This window comes from Vulpes vulpes, chromosome 2, assembly GCF_048418805.1.
Source record: "Vulpes vulpes isolate BD-2025 chromosome 2, VulVul3, whole genome shotgun sequence".
Lineage (NCBI taxonomy): Eukaryota > Metazoa > Chordata > Mammalia > Carnivora > Canidae > Vulpes > Vulpes vulpes.
This window is the reverse complement of record NC_132781.1, coordinates 100,247,740-100,265,810: the sequence shown is the minus strand read 5'-3', so window position 1 is coordinate 100,265,810 and position 18,071 is coordinate 100,247,740. Positions and strand designations below refer to the sequence as shown.

General features: G+C 36.5%; 1 protein-coding gene across 12 annotated transcripts in view; it reads left to right on the top strand.

Moving 5' to 3' along the window:
• ARHGAP21 (Rho GTPase activating protein 21) overlaps window positions 1–18,071 on the top strand; it is a 137,648-nt gene that overhangs the window by 99,661 nt on the left and 19,916 nt on the right. For all 12 annotated transcript variants that reach the window (XM_072749404.1, XM_072749399.1, XM_072749400.1 and 9 more), the window contains 3 exons: window positions 13,314–13,499; window positions 13,637–13,739; window positions 17,384–17,420. In XM_072749404.1, the coding sequence (XP_072605505.1) occupies window positions 13,314–13,499; window positions 13,637–13,739; window positions 17,384–17,420 (326 nt within the window). The remainder of the gene's footprint in view (window positions 1–13,313; window positions 13,500–13,636; window positions 13,740–17,383; window positions 17,421–18,071) is intronic.

Here is an 18,071-nt window from a genome sequence, read left to right as displayed (position 1 = left end):
ACAGAGAGTCACAAGATTCTCCCTCACTACATTTGGGTCTGTGCTCAAGTATTACCTTATCAAAACAGCCTTTCCTCACCAACCTATCTGAAGTAGGTACCCTACACACATATACAGAACCTGACATTCTCTGTCCCCTTAAGCTACTTTATTTATCTTCATACCACTTGTTTCCGCTTGACCTGTTTTATATATTTTTTTAATACATGTTTCTCTGCAGAGCTAAAATATAAGCTATGCCAGAGCCAGGCTTTTTGATCTTTTTGTCCACTTCTGTAGCCTTAATAACTAGAACACTTCCTGGCATATAGAAGGCACTCAGTAAATATTGGTTGAAATAATAGACTAATGATAATTTCTGAGATGATGGTTAAATGTATTCAAAATAAAAAAATTATAGTTATTGTGCAGCTCTAACACATAATCTAACAGGATTATCCTATATGTCCTTAGTATTACCTTCATTTAATAATGAGAAGTTTAAGCTATTGAAAGGCTAAATAACTTCCCTAAAGTGACACTTGGCAGGTTGAGTCAGCCTCCTTACAGAGCACAGCTCTGGAGGGCACCATTTATATTGATTTATTATGAAGAGCGCCCCTTGGAGCTATGTGATGCAGGGGCCTTCTTTGGAAGCCAAGGCCGGACTCATACTTGCGCCATTACTCCCAAAAATTCATGAATAGTGCTCTATAATTTTATAGGATAATGTGCTTCTTTTTGAGCAACATTTTGGGATTTTTCTTACCTAGGGAAATTTTTTAAATCTCAAGCTATTGAATTGTCAGGCAACACTATCAGAGCCAGCTTTTGAGAAAGTTCTATGTGATTTATATTTTTTATAAATATGATGTATTCAAGTTGTAAGCACTGTGGGGAATCTCAACCTAAATTTTACTCATTTATATCTATACCCTTAAATCCAAGTACAGAGAATAGAACTTTGCCATAAATGAAATCTTATACATCATCTAGATATTTAAAGAAAGTAACTGAGGACTAGTGATTGTTTTATGATTTTTTATAAATGTCCCTACAACCTGTAACTGTATTTGATAAGCCTATGAGATCTTACCAGAATAATGGCATATTTTCTTCCTATTTAATAAGAACAACATAACCACATTATATTGGAATAATTAAAAATGTGCTAGCTGTATCTGTTAATTTTTTCATGATTATCTACTAATCCTTTGAATAGATCAACAAGTTGATTATTACTAAAGAGAGAACATCAGCTAAGGTATAAAATAAAAATCTATTTAATTCTATACACATATAGAGAAATTATTAAAATATTTTGTTTATACATTCAAAATAAAAATGCTCACTTACTAGTTCTGATCAGATTCTACTTTAAGTACTTCATAGTACAATATTATATATACCTCCTAAAACTTTAATATATAGAATTTAATTACTGTAGTATGCCAGTTATACCTTAACCAGTGGAATAGGGCAGGATAAAAAAGCTGAAATACAAACACAGAATTTATTTCACTATGTGAAAACTCTTAAAAGTTTCTAGGCCCTCAGGTGGAATAATGCTATGCCTCCTGAGTTTTTACAACATTTTAATGACTCATAAGATTGTATACCATTTGAAATAAAGGCATGGAAAGAATATTAGTACTTACCTAAGTTTTAGAAAACAATATCAAAAAAAGTGTGATTTCTTTGGCTTAATTATAGTTTCCTTTTTACTGTGAAAACCTTTTAGGTCTTCGATTAACTAAAATCCTTTACTCTATCCTTGAAGTCCAAAAAATACTTATTAGAGACTATGTTGTTGAATAGGTAAAGAGCCAATCAATAAAAGAACTTTTAGATTTCATTCAGTATAAGTTCCATAATTTAATAAATCTTGAAATCCTTTTATTTTTATTTTATTTTATTTATTTACTTATGATAGTCACAGAGAGAGAGTGAGAGAGGCAGAGACACAGGCAGAGGGAGAAGCAGGCTCCATGCACCGGGAGCCCGACGTGGGATTCGATCCCGGGTCTCCAGGATCGCGCCCTGGGCCAAAGGCAGGCGCCAAACCGCTGCGCCACCCTGGGATCCCTCCTTTTATTATTGAGCTTTAAAGTGTTACCTGACCCATAGGTATTTCTCTTTCCAATCTGTTTTTTTTTGTCATTATTATATATACATATAATAATTTAACTTCTATAAATATAAAAATAGAATAGATATCAGCGTTGAAATGGAGTAAAAGAGACTGTTTGCAGCGTTTCCCAGTGTATTTTTCTGGGAACATGAATTCCATTTGATTAAGGAGAAAAAAATCAGTGATCAAATTGAGAAGTGCTGGATTTAAATAATTAAACAAGTTTTGTTTGTCTTTACTATGGGACTCTTAGAATCATTAACATACTACTATATATATTTTCTAGGTATATTTTCTCTCTTTTTTTAAAGATTCTATTTATTTGACAGAGAGAGTGTGTGAGTGAGCACACACACAAACAGGGAAGTGGCAAGCAGAGGGAGAGGGAGAAGCAGGCTCCTTGCTAAGCAGGGAGCTCGTTGTGGGCCTCGATACCAGGACCCTGGATCATGACCTGAGCCAAAGGCAGATGCCCAACAAACTAAGTCACCCAGGCACCCCCTAGGTATATTTTCTAATACAATTTTTCTCAGAAGTATTTGACCATGAATCCTTTCATTTAGAGTATCTTTGTTTAACATATTATAAAACACACTTCAGAGAGTATACTTTATGCTATCTCATGGAACACTTAAAAGGAAAGAAATTAAGGTTTGCTTTTGCATTATCACACTCCAGAATCTTATATTCTGTAATTTTAATCATTATTTTTTGTCATTTGAAAACATTATAGATTAGTGCAGAAAAAAAAAATTAAGTGCCTTTGCTTTATTCCCCAAATACCAGAGAATGGAGCTAATTCATTTATTTAGTTATTTATAATACAGAGCAAATGGTATGTCTTACAGCAAGAAAATTTTCAAACACTTTGTTACACATTTAATATCTAATATTTCTTTTGGTTCACAAAGATTTAGAGAAATGAAGAAAATAAACCATTTTGTTTTTAAATAAGGAATATCAGTCATTGACAGTGTTTTGTTTACCCCCTACATGCAGTTTATAAAGCTTGGTAGTAAGTACTGAAAATAAATTTTTACTTCTTTTATAAGAAACACAAAATGAATAATGAGTTTATAATTAATTTGACATTTAGTAGCAGGATTTCAGATATATCCTACAATCTCAGTTTATGCATTTCTTTATATGACTCATAATTATCAATATAAAGAAACTATAGCTGAATTACCCACACTCAGATTTCATTTCAAATGCATTTGCCTCTCTTTTTCCTGCCATATTTCTAATACTCCTTGTTCTCATCCCAAAGTTGGACCATATGCATGTACTTAGTGTTAGCCAATGTACGATAGAATTCATTTGGTGCAGCCTTACTGGTCCTGCCATTTTAAACCAACTTAGAGGTTTTAAAGCTTGTGAGACTTATAGCTAAATTGCAGTGTCTGAAATTTACCCAAAAGAACGGGAGTGGGCAACTGCCACCCTTCACCCAACTTCTCTCTCTGGGGGCTCTAGTCTCCTGATGCCAGCAGTGATATTATAGGGGATGCACGGAGCACCCAGTGCCTCTTTATACTAAACATACTGAGTCTTTCTACAAAACAACTAACCTATAAAGACAAAAATTATACTCATCATCTTAACAGTCTTTTTCCTATATCTGCATTCCCACAAGATGTGACTCCATTGGCACTTAAGCTTAGAGATTCTTGCTTCTATTGAGTAATGATGTGGAGTTCATTTTTAATATAACAACCACAACAAAATCCACAAATTTCTGTAGTAATTTATAACCTACCAAGTATTTCATGTACTAATCCTATGACAAGCTGGGAGAATTTAGGTGAGAAGTAAATAAGCTACTTTATGGAAAAGGAAAGTTAAGTCGTTTGCTCATGGTCTCTCAGCAGGTAACTGACAGAATTGATTATCTATTGGCTCCAAATCTCATATTCTTTGGACAATGTCCTACATATGTGCTAAAATTTAAATCCTAGCTTTGAAACGCTTGGGTGGCTCAGTGTTTGAATGTCTGCCTTTGGCTAAGGTCATGATCCTAGGGTTCTGGGATTGAGTCCCACATTGAGCTCCCTGCAGGGAGCCTGCTTCTCCCTCTCCCTGTGTCTCTGCCGCACTCTGTATGTCATAAACAAACAAACAAATAAATAAATTCTTAAAATCAATCAATCAATCAATCAATCAATCCTGGCCTTTTACTCTTTTAAAGCTTAACCTAAAAAATATTTCTGCATTCAGTATTCCCCATTCTTAACTCAGACTTCCCAAGATTGAATTAGTATCTTTTCAGTAAATAAGTATATGTGTTCCAAGTCTGTTAAAAAAAAACTATTCACTATGGAATAATTTTATATGTGTATTTACCTTCCATTTGGTAGTAGCATTAGCTTTTCTTCTAAAATATTTCAAGTTTACCTGTAGCACACTTATAGAATACTATGCTGATTTATTTAGGGAAAAAAATTTTACCTTAGCACCTATAAAAACTATGGAATTGTTTCCCTACATTAGACTTTCTAGACTTTAGGCTGATTCTTTAATGTGGAAAACAGATCTAATAGTAACTACACTCTCAGCTACATCTGCCGGTTTTTAAAATAAATCCAAACTTCAAAATCCCGTAACAAATCCCTGGTTTAGAAAAACCTAAAGGTATTTTAAATTATTTCACAAATGGTAACTTTGCACCTTTAGTGGATTTATTATTGTAGGCCTCTTGACTAGAATTGACCCTTCTGATAATCCTCATCCAGTTTCTGTATTTCAGAAGTAATGAATTTAATATCCAGGAAAATTAAGTGGCTTTCACATAGTCTGACAAGATAGGACCTCCTGCCCAGTCTTCCCCTTCCTAATAGCTTGCTTATTTTCAGTGTGAAAATTAATCATGTGAAAGAAAAATTGGTGATGAAATTGGTACCTAGTGTTTATGAAATATTTTTAAAGTAATTTTCAGATTTCTTGAAAATAATACCTCCTGCATTTGTCAGCTAGCAAGCTGGGCCAGTTTTCATGCACAGGTACCCCTCCCCTACACGCAGACCCACAAAATCTTAAAACATGGAATTAACTTGTCTCATCTGTGGGACTGCAGAAATTTAGCCAAGTAATTGGAACTGTTATCTGCGGTAAATCTAAAAGTAGTGCCTCCCCTTGCCTTCTTTAAATTTAGAGCACTTGCTATGCAAATACACTTGGCGCGATCTTGCCAACTAGCTGACTATCCCCAGCACTGACCATGGGACCACACACGTTCCTGCCTCAGCTCCGATTTCATCTCCCTCCTTTCCAGTCTCTCCTGTCACAACAGTTCCTCTTGGATTTACAGCTCTGCTCCCTTCACTTGGGCACCAATAGGGTATAGCAAGCTTGCAGAACATTCAGAATTCTCACTTCCTAATCTATCTATCTATCTATCTATCTATCTATCTATCTATCTATCTATCTATTTATTTATGACACAGAGAGAGAGAGGCAGAGACACAGGCAGAGGGAGAAGCAGACTCCATGCAGGGAGCCTGATGCGGGACTCGATCCCGGGATTCCAGGATCACACCCTGGGCCGAAGGCAGGCATTAAACCGCTGAGCCACCCAGGGATCCCCTCACTTCCTAATCTTTAAAAGAAAAAATTGTCTATCACATAGGAAGATACAGCATTAGATTTTTGGTTATTCAAATAACCCCAAATCTCAAAATGACCTTCCCGGAGCCAAATATTTACTTAAATGCATGTTATTGAACTGATTACTAAAGAAGTGTATTCATAATTCCTATTATGATAGTGAGTTGAATTCTTATAAAAAATGAGATTATTGGGGCAGCCCTGGTGGCTCAGCGGTTTAGCGCCTTCTTTGGTCCAGGGCGTGATCCTGGAGACCCGGGATCGGGTCCCACATCAGGCTCCCTGCATGGAGCCTGCTTCTCCCTCTGCCTGTGTCTCTGCCTCTCTCTGTGTGTATCTATGAATAAATAAATAAAATCTTAAAAATAAAAAAGGGGTTATTTGAACCGGGTGATGGCATCCCTTACCAGGTTCTGTAAAAGTTCATTGGACCTACTGTTTCCAAAGCTCTATTCATAACTAATGAAGAGTTTTAGTAAGTAGAGATCTGTTGCTGGGTGTTAATAGATTAGTGGCTTTTTTTTTTTTTTAAGCATTCTTTCTAACCATACCTTTTAAATTTAAGGTGTGTGTCATTTCTTGAGGGTGTCATTTTCACCAACCCCAAAACTCTTCCACCTGATGTTCTGTAACTGGTATTGCCATTAATAGGGTTAAGTAAAATTTGCCTAGGAGTTCAGTATTTTAGAATGACTTTATTTCATTGTGGTTGCATGAGATTAAAAACAAAACAAAATGGTGGTATGACCAAAGATTAATCAGTTGTTACTTGTTAATACATAAGAAAGAGCTTATGCTTGCCTACTGGAAAGAGAACTCCACCTGACAGAACTAGTATCCATCTCCTTTGATTTAAATTAGTCTATCTTAGAAGGCAAGTAGAATGAACAAGTTTCCCATTTTAATTTCTTTTTAAGATAAAGAATCCATTAGCATTATTTTATTCTCCTTTTCCTTAAGGATAAGGAAAAATCTCAAAGATTTTTAAACCTGTATTTTGCTTGAGGTTTAGACTGACTTTCCAGGTCATTTGTAGTGCATGTCCCTTCTTGTGGACTTGGAACAGAAGCAGTTTGGTCTGTACATATGTTTAGTAAAAATTACACGCACACACCTTCATGTAGTTTTGGAAACATATACCTTTTTTTGTAAGTAGACTCCACACACAGTGTGGAGCCCAGTGCAGGGTTTGAACACATGGCCCTGAGATCAAGACCTGAGCTGAGAGCAAGAGTTTGGACGTTCAACTGACTGAGCCACCCAGGGGGCCCTACATACACACTTTGACATTAGTCACTGTTTCTTCCTACTTATACAAATGTACTCCTCCTCTTGCAATATAGTTTATCCCATCTTTGAATATTATGCTCTTAACAGTGTTATTTGGGCAGGGGGTAGGATTACCTCTTCCTAGCAGAGGTGAAATAAAAAGCAAAGTTACTCTGAGGAACTGTTTAGCTCTAGTCTATGCAAAAAATTCCACCAATTTCACTGAGTTTTATAAAATGATTCTCAACTATAATTTTAAAACAAACTACAGATGGCATGCTTTAATTATTTGAACTGTGAGAAAGATTCCTCATAACCCAGCTCATTATAGAAGAGGCCCTTTTTGCTCTGTTCTAATCTGCAGCAACTGGACAGTAGGTCTTTTTTTTTTTTAATTTTTTTTAAAATTTATTTATGATAGTCACACAGAGACAGAGAGAAAGGCAGAGACACAGGCAGAGGGAGAAGCAGGCTCCATGCACCGGGAGCCCGACGTGGGATTCGACCCCGGGTCTCCAGGATCGCGCCCTGGGCCAAAGGCAGGCGCTAAACCGCTGTGCCACCCAGGGATCCCTGGACAGTAGGTCTTACAACGAGTAATGCTTGTTGGTGAAAGCAAACTAGAAACATGGTGTTCTACTTTTGTGTTGGTCAGATTCTCTCAGTTACAAATGATAGAAAGTTTTTTTTAAAATATTTTATTTATTCATGAGAGATACACAGAGAGAGGCAGAGACAAAGGCAGAGGGAGAAGCAGGCTCCCTGTGGGGAGCCTGATGCAAAACTATCCCAGGACCCCAGGATCACGACCTGAGCCAAAGGCTCAACCACTGAGCCATCCAGGAGTCTCTGATCCACTGAGCCGTTTAGGAGTCTCTGATGGAAAGTTTTTTCAGGGCACCTGCATGTATCAGTTGGTTGAGCCTTCAGCTCAGGTCATGATTCCAGGGTCCTGGGATATGGAGCCCTGCATCCAGCAACTTGCACAGTGGGGAGTCAGCTTCTCCCTCTGCCCCACTCCCACCTCATGCTTGCTTGCTCTCTCTCAAATAAATAAATAAAATCTTAAAAAAAAAAGAAAGTTTTATCATATTAGCTCATGCCAAAAAGGAGTGTTAGCTACAGTGAAGAAGTTTTGGGGGTAGACCTAGTAGGGTACACGGCTAGATCCAAATACTCAAGTGCTTTGGCATCAAGATTGTGTATCTTTTTCTCAGCTTTGCTTTTTTCATTTTCAGATACTTTTTCTCCACATGGTAGAAAAGATGGTGGCTGGCAACTCAGTTTACTGATTTTTACAGTTCTTGTTCTCTGAGGAATTGGAAGAGAAAGACCGTGCTTTTCTCAGTATCCATATGTCAAATCTGATGGAGAGACTGGATCTATCCTGACTAGATCAGATTCTTTACCCTTAGTCAGTCACTGTGAACTCAGTGAACTAGGGTCTTAGGAGGGGTCATGCCTTGTGCATATGCCCACCCACAGAAGCCCCACTGAACCCCAAAGATAGAGATGGGCAGCTAGCATCATACATTCTCTGCAGTCATCTTGCAGAAGATGAAGAGAAACAAATAGGATAAAAATATCATGAGATGAAAATATTTGCCAGGTTAGAGATGAAAACCGGCTGTCCTATTTTTACTTGGTTTCATTTTATTATTTCATTAGTAGTTAGGTTTTCACAAGGTTTTCTTCACATTTTTATTAGGCTTTTGTATTTCTTTCATGATTTGTCTTTTTATGTGCTTTGCTCTTCTGTTATGATTTTAGTTGTTTCTATTTATAAGAGCTCTCAGTATGTATTAAGGCTTCCATTTTTTTCTTTGTTGTTTGAAAATTAATTCTAAGAGTTACATGTAAAGTTTCACCATATGCTTCCTTGATTTTTTACCTGTCTATATTTTTCTTTTTTTAAAATATGTATTTATTTTAGAGAGAGAGAGAGAGGAAGAGAAGTGGGGTGAGAGGCAGAGGGAGAGAAAATCCCAAGCAGACTCCCTGCTGACCATGGAGACCAACTCGGAGCTTGATCCCAGAACCCTAAAATCATGACCTGAGCCGAAACCAAGAGTCAGACACTTAACCAACTATGCCAGTGAAGCGCCCCTGTGTTTCTCTTGATATGTGAAATCTTATAGATGTTCTTCTAGAATTTTATTCCATTTTTTAAAGATTTTATTTATTTATTTACTTAAGAGAGAGAGAGAGAGAGAGAAAGAGCATAAGCAGGGGGAGTGGCAGAAAGAGGCAGAGGGAGAAGCAGGCTCCCTGCTGAGCAAGGAGCTAGGGTGATGTGGGGCTTGAACCCGGGACCCTGGGATCATGATCTGAGCCGAAGGCAGTCATTTAACCTACTGGGCCACCCAGGTGCCCCCAGAATTTTAGTTGATAAAAGATAACAATGAATGAATAATCAGTTTAAACATAGTAACTTATAGTATTCTCCCTTTGGAAAAAATCCACATTGAATTATGGAGTATATATTTCCTGAGGGAATTAGTTATTTATCTATTTTTGGAAAACAGTATTTTCCAATAAAATTTTTGGACACTTAGGTCTGTCTTTTTCACAGATTAAGAATCAGTGATCACTTTGAGTATATACAATTTCAGTGTCTTCTCCACCTTTTCTTTATTGTGAAGAGCTGTGGGGCTTTTAGTGAATAAAATAAATTAAGGCCTCAATGTTCAGTCAGTTCTTTGATTATGTAGTTAAGTTTACCATGAGGAGGGATTATGCCACTTGATAAGAACAAGTTTACAGTCTTGATAGTGGTGTGTTCTGCGTGTGTTACCTAATGTCATAACATAATATGTGACATACCTTGACAAAGATGATTATTTTCGTCTGACATAATATTTAAGTTTGATTATTAAAAATATAGAAATCAGTTGAAAATCTGACTACACACTTGTTTTCTCTTTGGACAACTAAATAGTACTCATTTTCTTATATTGGAAAAGGAGATAAGCCTAAATTATTCTTGTTTGTACGTAATCTACCCATAGGTAATAATGAAAGCATGTGTTAAGATTAGAATTTTAAAATTCCAACTAATCATTACAACAGCGATGGTACTTTTAACACAATAGAAAAGTTCTCACATTTTTACAGGGAATGAAGAATTGGATTTATTAAAGTACAATTCATAAATGTGAAGTAATGTAATTCTTTGTATTTTAAAAAGTATATCTAGCTCTTCCTTGTCTGTCTTTAACATAGTAGTAAATATATTTATTCTAAAGAGTGCAACAGGACTGAAGCTTGGGAGCCCAGGGTGCTAGCCTCCTGCCCAGACCTCCATTCACCCTTGCTTCCTGGAGCAGGTCGCTGTCTATCCCAGGCCTTTTTGCACACATCCACTTAAAGCAGAGATGAATTCAACCCAGTGAAATAAAGAAATTTCCTCCAAAATGCAGTAAGTCAAAAGAAATTGAATGCATACCTCTAGGAAGTCAAGAGTCATAAAAAATTTGCCTTTGAAATTTTGTTTAATGCTTAATCATGAACATTTTGAATTTCACTCTGTGATATTTAATTTTAAATAAATAAATACAAATATTTTTAAAATTACTTTGGAAGGCCTAAAATTTTCTTGAAAGATTTATCCCATGGCATCTCCTAGACACTCTTTGACACATGTATTGCACACTACAGTTGTGAATGTTTTCTCTACAGAAGCCTTTTCCTGCTGTTAATACTCTCTGTGCTACACACATCAAATAATTTCTCAAGAATACGGTATTTTCCTGTTCATATCCATGCTTCTGAATCCATAACAGATTGGTGGCCCAAGCAGACCCCATAAGACCCAACTGACTTCATACACATGTATCATTTGGAAAAGTTGGTTAATTTGTGATAATTTAAATCATAATGATAGTTTTAAAGAACACTGTAATCTTTAGTAAAATTAAATTTTTATCTTTATTCAATAGATATAAAGTCAGTTATCTTCTTGCTTTTGAAAAAAGAGTAATTGCATGCTCACCGACATATGATATTATATACTTAGTAAACTTGATTCATAGTGAAATTTTTTTTAAATGCCTTTTTTTTCCCCCAAGATTTTATTTATTTATTAATGAGAGACACAGAGAGAGAGGCAGAGACATAGATAGAAGGAGAAGCAGGCTTCCCACAGGGAGCCCAATGCGGGACTCGATCCTAGGACCTTGGGATCATGCCCTGAGCTGAAGGCAGACACTCAACCACTGAGTCACCCAGGCATCCATTAAAAATGTTTTCTATTGCTTAAATATAAAGAGCTGCTTTTAAAGACTTTGTAAAAACATAAAATAAGCTTAAGATAGTCATAATTTACAGATTTTAGCTATAAATGTTATAATTTTGCATCATTACTAGTCACCTTGATTAAAATGCTAACCATTAAAATGATAGAGCAGCCTTAGATTTTGGTCAAAATTAAAATAGTTTGATCTTTTAAATCAAGAAATCAAAACCCTGTCTTGTCATTATAGGATATTCTTTATAAAGGGTTTTGTTATGATTTTCTTTTTTTTAATATTTTATTTATTTATTCATGACAGATACAGAGAGGCAGAGACATAGGGAGAGGGAGAAGCAGGCTCCCTGCAGGGAGCCTGATGCAGCACTTGATCCCAGGACCCCAGGATCATGCCCTGAGCCAAAGGTAGATGCTCAGCCGCTAAGACACTCAGGTGCCCCTCGTTATGATTTTCTAAGACTTAGAGCATTTGATTTTTGGAAATATAGTTCTGGCATTCCATTAAATTATACTCTACTAGCCTAGAAAATAAGAATTTAAATCCTTGATGTTTTTATAAGAATAAGAATTTTGAACAGAGCTATCACTCACCAGTTTGGAAAACAAATATCATTTGTACTTTTAGAGCAAAAATATAATTTATACTTTTAGAGCATAAATTCTGGTGTCAGACTCTCTGGGTCTACATTGTGTCCCTGTTGCTTGGTAACTTTACACAAGTTATTTAACCTGTCTGTTTTGACTTCTTCATCTGCAAAATAGTACTTACTTCATAGAATTTCATAAGAATTAAATGGAAAATATATTTTAAGTATTTAGAATGATGCTAGTACTTCCTAAGCTCTATAAATGTGTTAGCTATTGTTACTGTGCGTGCATGCATATGCATTCCTATATGCATTTCTGCTCTTGACAGGTAGTGACAGGCTTTTGAGAAAGTTAAAATTTGTAACACCTAAAATATCTATGTTTCTACAGGGATACCAGGGGGCAAATGGGGATTTTTCCTCTAGGCCTGGGCCTACATTTGGTTGGGGAAGACGGCACCTATTTCTGATTTGCACAAAAGTGCCAAACAAACCACCAGTGGCTCTCTCAGTCCATTCGGGCCACTAAATACCACATCCAGGTGGCTTAAACAATAACCATTTATTTCTCATGGTTCCAGAGGCTAGAAGTCCAACATCAAGGCACCAGCAGACTTGGTAGCTGGCGAGGTCCTGATTCTTGGTTTATGGAAGTTGTCTCCTCATATGGAAGAAGGGTCAAGGGAGCTCTTTCAGGCTACTTCTTTTGTAAGGGTGCTAATTCCATCCATAAGGGCTCCCGCCTCCTGACTTAATCAGCTCCCGAAACCCCACCATCAAATTCTGTCACATTAGGGATTAGGTTTCAACATGAATTTTGGGAGGAACACAAACATTTCATCTATAGCAGTGGTCTTCATAATGTATAAACTTTTTCTGGAAGCCATAAATTGTCCTTTCTCATTTTTCTTCAAAAATTGAAGATATACTTGTGAGTTTGTGCATGGGGAGGTTCTAGGACTTGATACTCTGAAAGTTAAGCCTCAGCCAAGTTGCTTGCTTAACTTCCTGAAATGATGTGTAAGACATTTAAAATTGGGAAAATAATTCTTTTAGGGTGGTACAAGATTATCATTCCACTTTTAGAGGTTCAGGTTCTCAATGCCTATAAACTTTAGTATCTTGATTATCAGTTAATCAGTATTAATTGTTTGGTAGAGGAAGCAACTTATTTAATTTCTTAGACCACATTCTCAGAATTATTTGGAATTACTGGAGTAATAACTATGTAAGATTTTTATTATTTATTGGTGCCTTAATGGGTGTTAAAATCTAAATCTGTTTTTTTAAGAAATAGTGAATATTGATTATTAATAATTAGGCCATTTGGCATTCTGATACCTATTATCTTTTTTCTGAAAAATTTTTTTTTTTTAAGTAAGCTCTAAGCCCAGTGTGGGGCTTGAATTCACAACCCCGAGATGAAGAGTCCCATGTTCCACCGACTGAGCCAGCCAGGCATCCCTCTAATATTTATTTTCATTTTATCTTCTAGATGAACCAACAAGCCCTAGCATTGATCATGACCTTGCACACATCCCTGCTTCTGCTGTCATCTCAGCCTCCACCCCCCAGGCACCTCAGGCACACCAGGCACCCCAGGCACCCTCCATAGCAATGGTCCCACCCAGCCTCACCACGTCGGCTCCTTTAATTCGTCGCCAGCTCTCCCATGACCAGGGTACGTTTCAGTGAGTGGCTATGCAAACCATCTCTCTTTCTCAGTTTTCCACTTAGAATGCTATGACAAACTGATCTCACTATGAAAAGGATCTGGAAACCACTTGCAAATGTCTAAATGTTGGCTTTTAATTACAGAATCTGTCGGACCTCCCAGCCTCGATGCCCAGCCCAGCTCAAAGACCGAAAGATCAAAATCCTATGATGAGGGCCTGGATGATTACAGAGAAGATGCAAAATTGTAAGTCTCAAGCATATCATCTTAAATATTTGTCAGTATTCGGCCAGACTTTGACATATAAATACTGAATTTTAATGATTTCTTTTATACTTTTAACTTTATAACATTAGAAATGCAAATAAAAAAATAAAGTTGTTATTCAGTAATATATGCAGTTGAATTTTTAACATTAATATTTAAAAATTGGTAATACACAAACATAATGCAAAAAATATTAGTATTAAACAATCACAGCTACTATAGGTCTCTGGCCACCCAGATCTCTTCTCAGACATAACTATGTTACTGTTTCCTGAGCTATTCTCTGCATAAAATCACATACACGTGTTTCGGCTTATATGTGTGTATTACATATCCTAATTATTTTTACAAACAAATGATAGATGCTAAACAAATGACTGATTGCGGAGATCATCCAGTGTGTATATTCCCGGCTCACTCTTTTTCATGATTGTTTCATTTTCTATTGAATAGTTTTACTAATATATATCTGTCAATTTATATTCTATAAATAGACATTTAGATTGAATCTTATGCTACTGCAAACAATACTTCAGTGATTATATTTGTATATAGTTCATTTAGTATATAAGTGAGTATAATTGGAAGAAAGATTGTTACATCAAGAGGGTGTGTGTTTTTTATTTTAATATGTATTGTTAGCCACTCTCCTTAAAGTTTATACCAAACCAGATTCCCACCAACAGTGTACGGAAGTCTCTGCTCCTCACCAGCACAGCATTTACCTAACATTTGATGTTTTTGTAAATCTAATGGTATCACATTGTAGCTTTTTTGTTGTTGCTTCTGTTTTTTTTTTTTTTTTAAGATTTTTATTTATGTATTTAAGAAAGAGTATAAGCAGGGGGAGGAGAGAGGCAGAGGGAGAAGTAGACTCCCCGCTGAGCAGGGAGTCCCATGTGGGGCTCCATCCCAGGACCCTGAAATCATGACCTGAGCCAAAGGCAGACACGTAACCGACTGAGCCACCTCACATTATAGTTTTTATTTGAAAATTTCTTATTGTTAATTGAACATTGTTTCATATATATTTAAGAGAGATTTCTATTTTCCCATGAACTGCTTGTTCATGTCTTCTGCTCTTCCCAACTGCTTTTCCTAATTGACTTCTGGGGGCTCTTTATAAAAGGGCTCTTTTCTGAGATAAGTGTTGCAAGTCTTTTCCCAATTCAGTATTTTTCATTGGATTTTCTTAAGTTTTTTTAGACTGTGCAAAAATGTCAAACTTTTTCTTTGCAGTCAAATTTAGAATTTTTTTTTAATGGCCTTCAGATTTTGAGTCATTGAAAAAGCCTTTCTTGCATAATACAACAAAACTCTTCCATGTTTGCCTCTCAAATTTATGGGTTTTTTTTTTTTTTTTTGGTCTTTTTTTGTATATTTACAACTGTGATTCACCTGGAGCTTATTTTATTTCAATTAGTGAAATAAAGGCCAACTTTATATTTTCCAGTATCAGTTGTGCCCAAAGCATCTATTGAATGTTGTATTTTTCCCACTGATATTTCATCTTTATTAAATACTAAATTATTATATGTATATATAGTTTTATTTTTAGCCTCCATTCTGTTCTGTTGATTTATCTGTCTACTCATGTACACCAGATTCCGTTAATTGCAGTGGGTTTTTTTTTTTAATATTTTATTTATTCATTCATGAGAGACACAGAGAGAAAGAGGCAGAGACACAGGCAGAGGGAGAAGCAGGCTCCACGCAGAGGATCCTGATGTGGGATTCGATCCTGGGTCTCCAGGATCATACCCTGGGCTGAAGGCAGTCGCTCAACTGCTGAGCCACCTAGACGTCCCTAATTGCATTGGTTTTATTATGTTTTTATTATTGATGGAACTGTTCTCTCATGACTGTGTTTTTTCTGAATTCTCCTGGCTATTTTTGTTTATTTTACTATTTGAACTTTAAAGTCAATTTTCTAGTTCTTAAATTTTTATGGATATTTTTAGTGACATGGTGTTTTAACTTATAAAATTAAGGAACATTGACATTTTATGATTTTGAATCTTCGGTCAAAGAACTTTTTTTTTTTTTTTAAGATTTTATTTATGTATTCATGAGAGACACAGAGCAAGAGGCAGAGACATAGACAGAGGGAGAAGCAGGGAACCTAATATGAGACTCGATCCCAGGACCTCGGGATCATGACCTGAGCCAAAGGCAGATGCTCAACCACTGAGCCACCCAGGTGCCCCAAATAATCTTTTTTATCAGAGTATTTTTGTATAGATTCTCTGAAGCTTCCATTTAATGATTATTTATATTCCAATTATAGCAGTTCTTCCTGGACCAACTACATGCGGGAAGTTTGTGTGAGGTGTGGCCAGAGCAGTGGTCCAAGCCAATAGGAATTCAAAATGTTGAATTTCCAAGCTATTTTAACCTTTACTTATTCCTTACTAAAAGATGGCATTAACTACCACATTTCAGAGTCTACTTCACCCTGCACGAAGCCACATACTGCTTCCTGCAAAAATAACAGAACTGCGTGTTTCCTTTTTTCTTTTTCATATCCCTGATATCCATGGTGATGAGTGAGGCTCCTGTCACCAGCCCCGGCACCCTGTTTCCCATTGTTCCAAACACGGGGAGGTTTTGACCTCTCAGGGAGCACTGCAGTTTTGTTTGAGATATGCAACCAGTGATGTCCTTATTCTGTATCCATTCTTTCCTTCACCTCATTTAACACCCATCTTCATTTACGTATATTTATATTGTGGTTCAGAGTTACAGTGTCTCCTGATACTATTGCAGATGGAGTTTGCATAGCTATTTCTGGCTATCTTGTTGGGGTGATTTGAAATGGGATGGAAATGCCATCTTTAGTCACATCTTATAGTTCTAAATTCCTTAAAATGAATTTTGAATTAAAAAAATCTTTTGGGGCACCCAGTGGCTCAGTGGTTGAGCATCTACCTTCGGCTCAGGTCATGCTCCCAGGGTTTTGGGATAAAGCCCCAGGCTCCCTGCTCGATGAGAAGTCTGCTTCTCCCTCTCCCTCTGTTGCTCCCCGTTTGTGTGCTCTCTCTCTGTCAAATAAATAAAATCTAAAAAAAAAAAACTTTGTCCCCCAAAGTTAAATTATTTTGAATTGTTAAAGCAAGCCTATCTTCAGAAGCCCTAAACCTTTTCAGTGGCAGCAGCTGGTCTCAAACCAAAGCATCCGGAATGTGGTTGGTGGGAGGAGTGGTGGGCTGGGACTGGCTCTGACCACACTCTTCCTGCCACATTATCAATCCTTAACACCGTGGGAACCCTTAACAGAGCACTGTGACTGTGGCTAACTAATAATTTATTCTAAAGCTCAGTGTTCAGCCTGAGTAGTTTTTTTTTTTCTTTCATCTAAAAGGAAGGATAAAATCTCACACTTCATGCAGAGACCATTTTAATGTACCAGATCCACTAAGGAAACTTCGATCATGGAATCAAAAGTGTCAGTACTTTATACAATTAGCTGTTTTTCTCATTTGCGTTGCACAGTGAACATTTAACATGATGATGATAAAATGTCAGCTTATCGTTGAAAGGTTATTTGTAATGGTCAACTTGTTTTTACATCTTTAAGGTGTTATGCACTTACTGCAAATATTTATGTGCTTTTTTTCTAACAGGTCCTTTAAGCACGTTTCTAGCCTGAAGGGAATCAAGGTTGGTATTCAGTATGTTTTAAGTATCAGCAAATGATCAGTGTTTCTATTTACCTTTGCTTACTTTGGCTCTTCATAAGGAATTGTTTCTATTATCCTATATTCTGTGAGTTTCAGGTGCATTTGGAATATTAATTACATATTATGTATTATGTGTTCTTTTCTAATTTCTAAACATGTTCAAGTATATAATAAACATCATGCTGATTTTTCTCACTTTATCAGTCTACAGCCAAAAATCTAACTACCCAGCAATCCTGTATTTTGTTGAATACATATTTTTCTCTCCTCAAAATTATTATTTCAGGCCTCCCTTCCACCTTCCTGTCCTCTCCCATCTACTCTTCCCTCATACTTCATTGAAAACACACACCAAAGGCTGTTAGACAGGAATTTTCTTGTTCTACATTCCCCAAAAATGTTAGCCATCTTCATTTGTGCCCATAGTTTCTGCCCTCCTTACTCATGTTCTCATAATATCTGTGTATCTGGAACCTGATTCTGTGAAAAACCTAAATCCTCATTTCTTCTTTGGATTCAGTCACTTTTCACTTTCTCAAGATCCCTCTCTCCTCTGCAGAATCACTCTTGCCAGTGGCTCATTCACTCTTGCCAGTGGCTCATTCACCATCATATAAGCACATTCTACTAT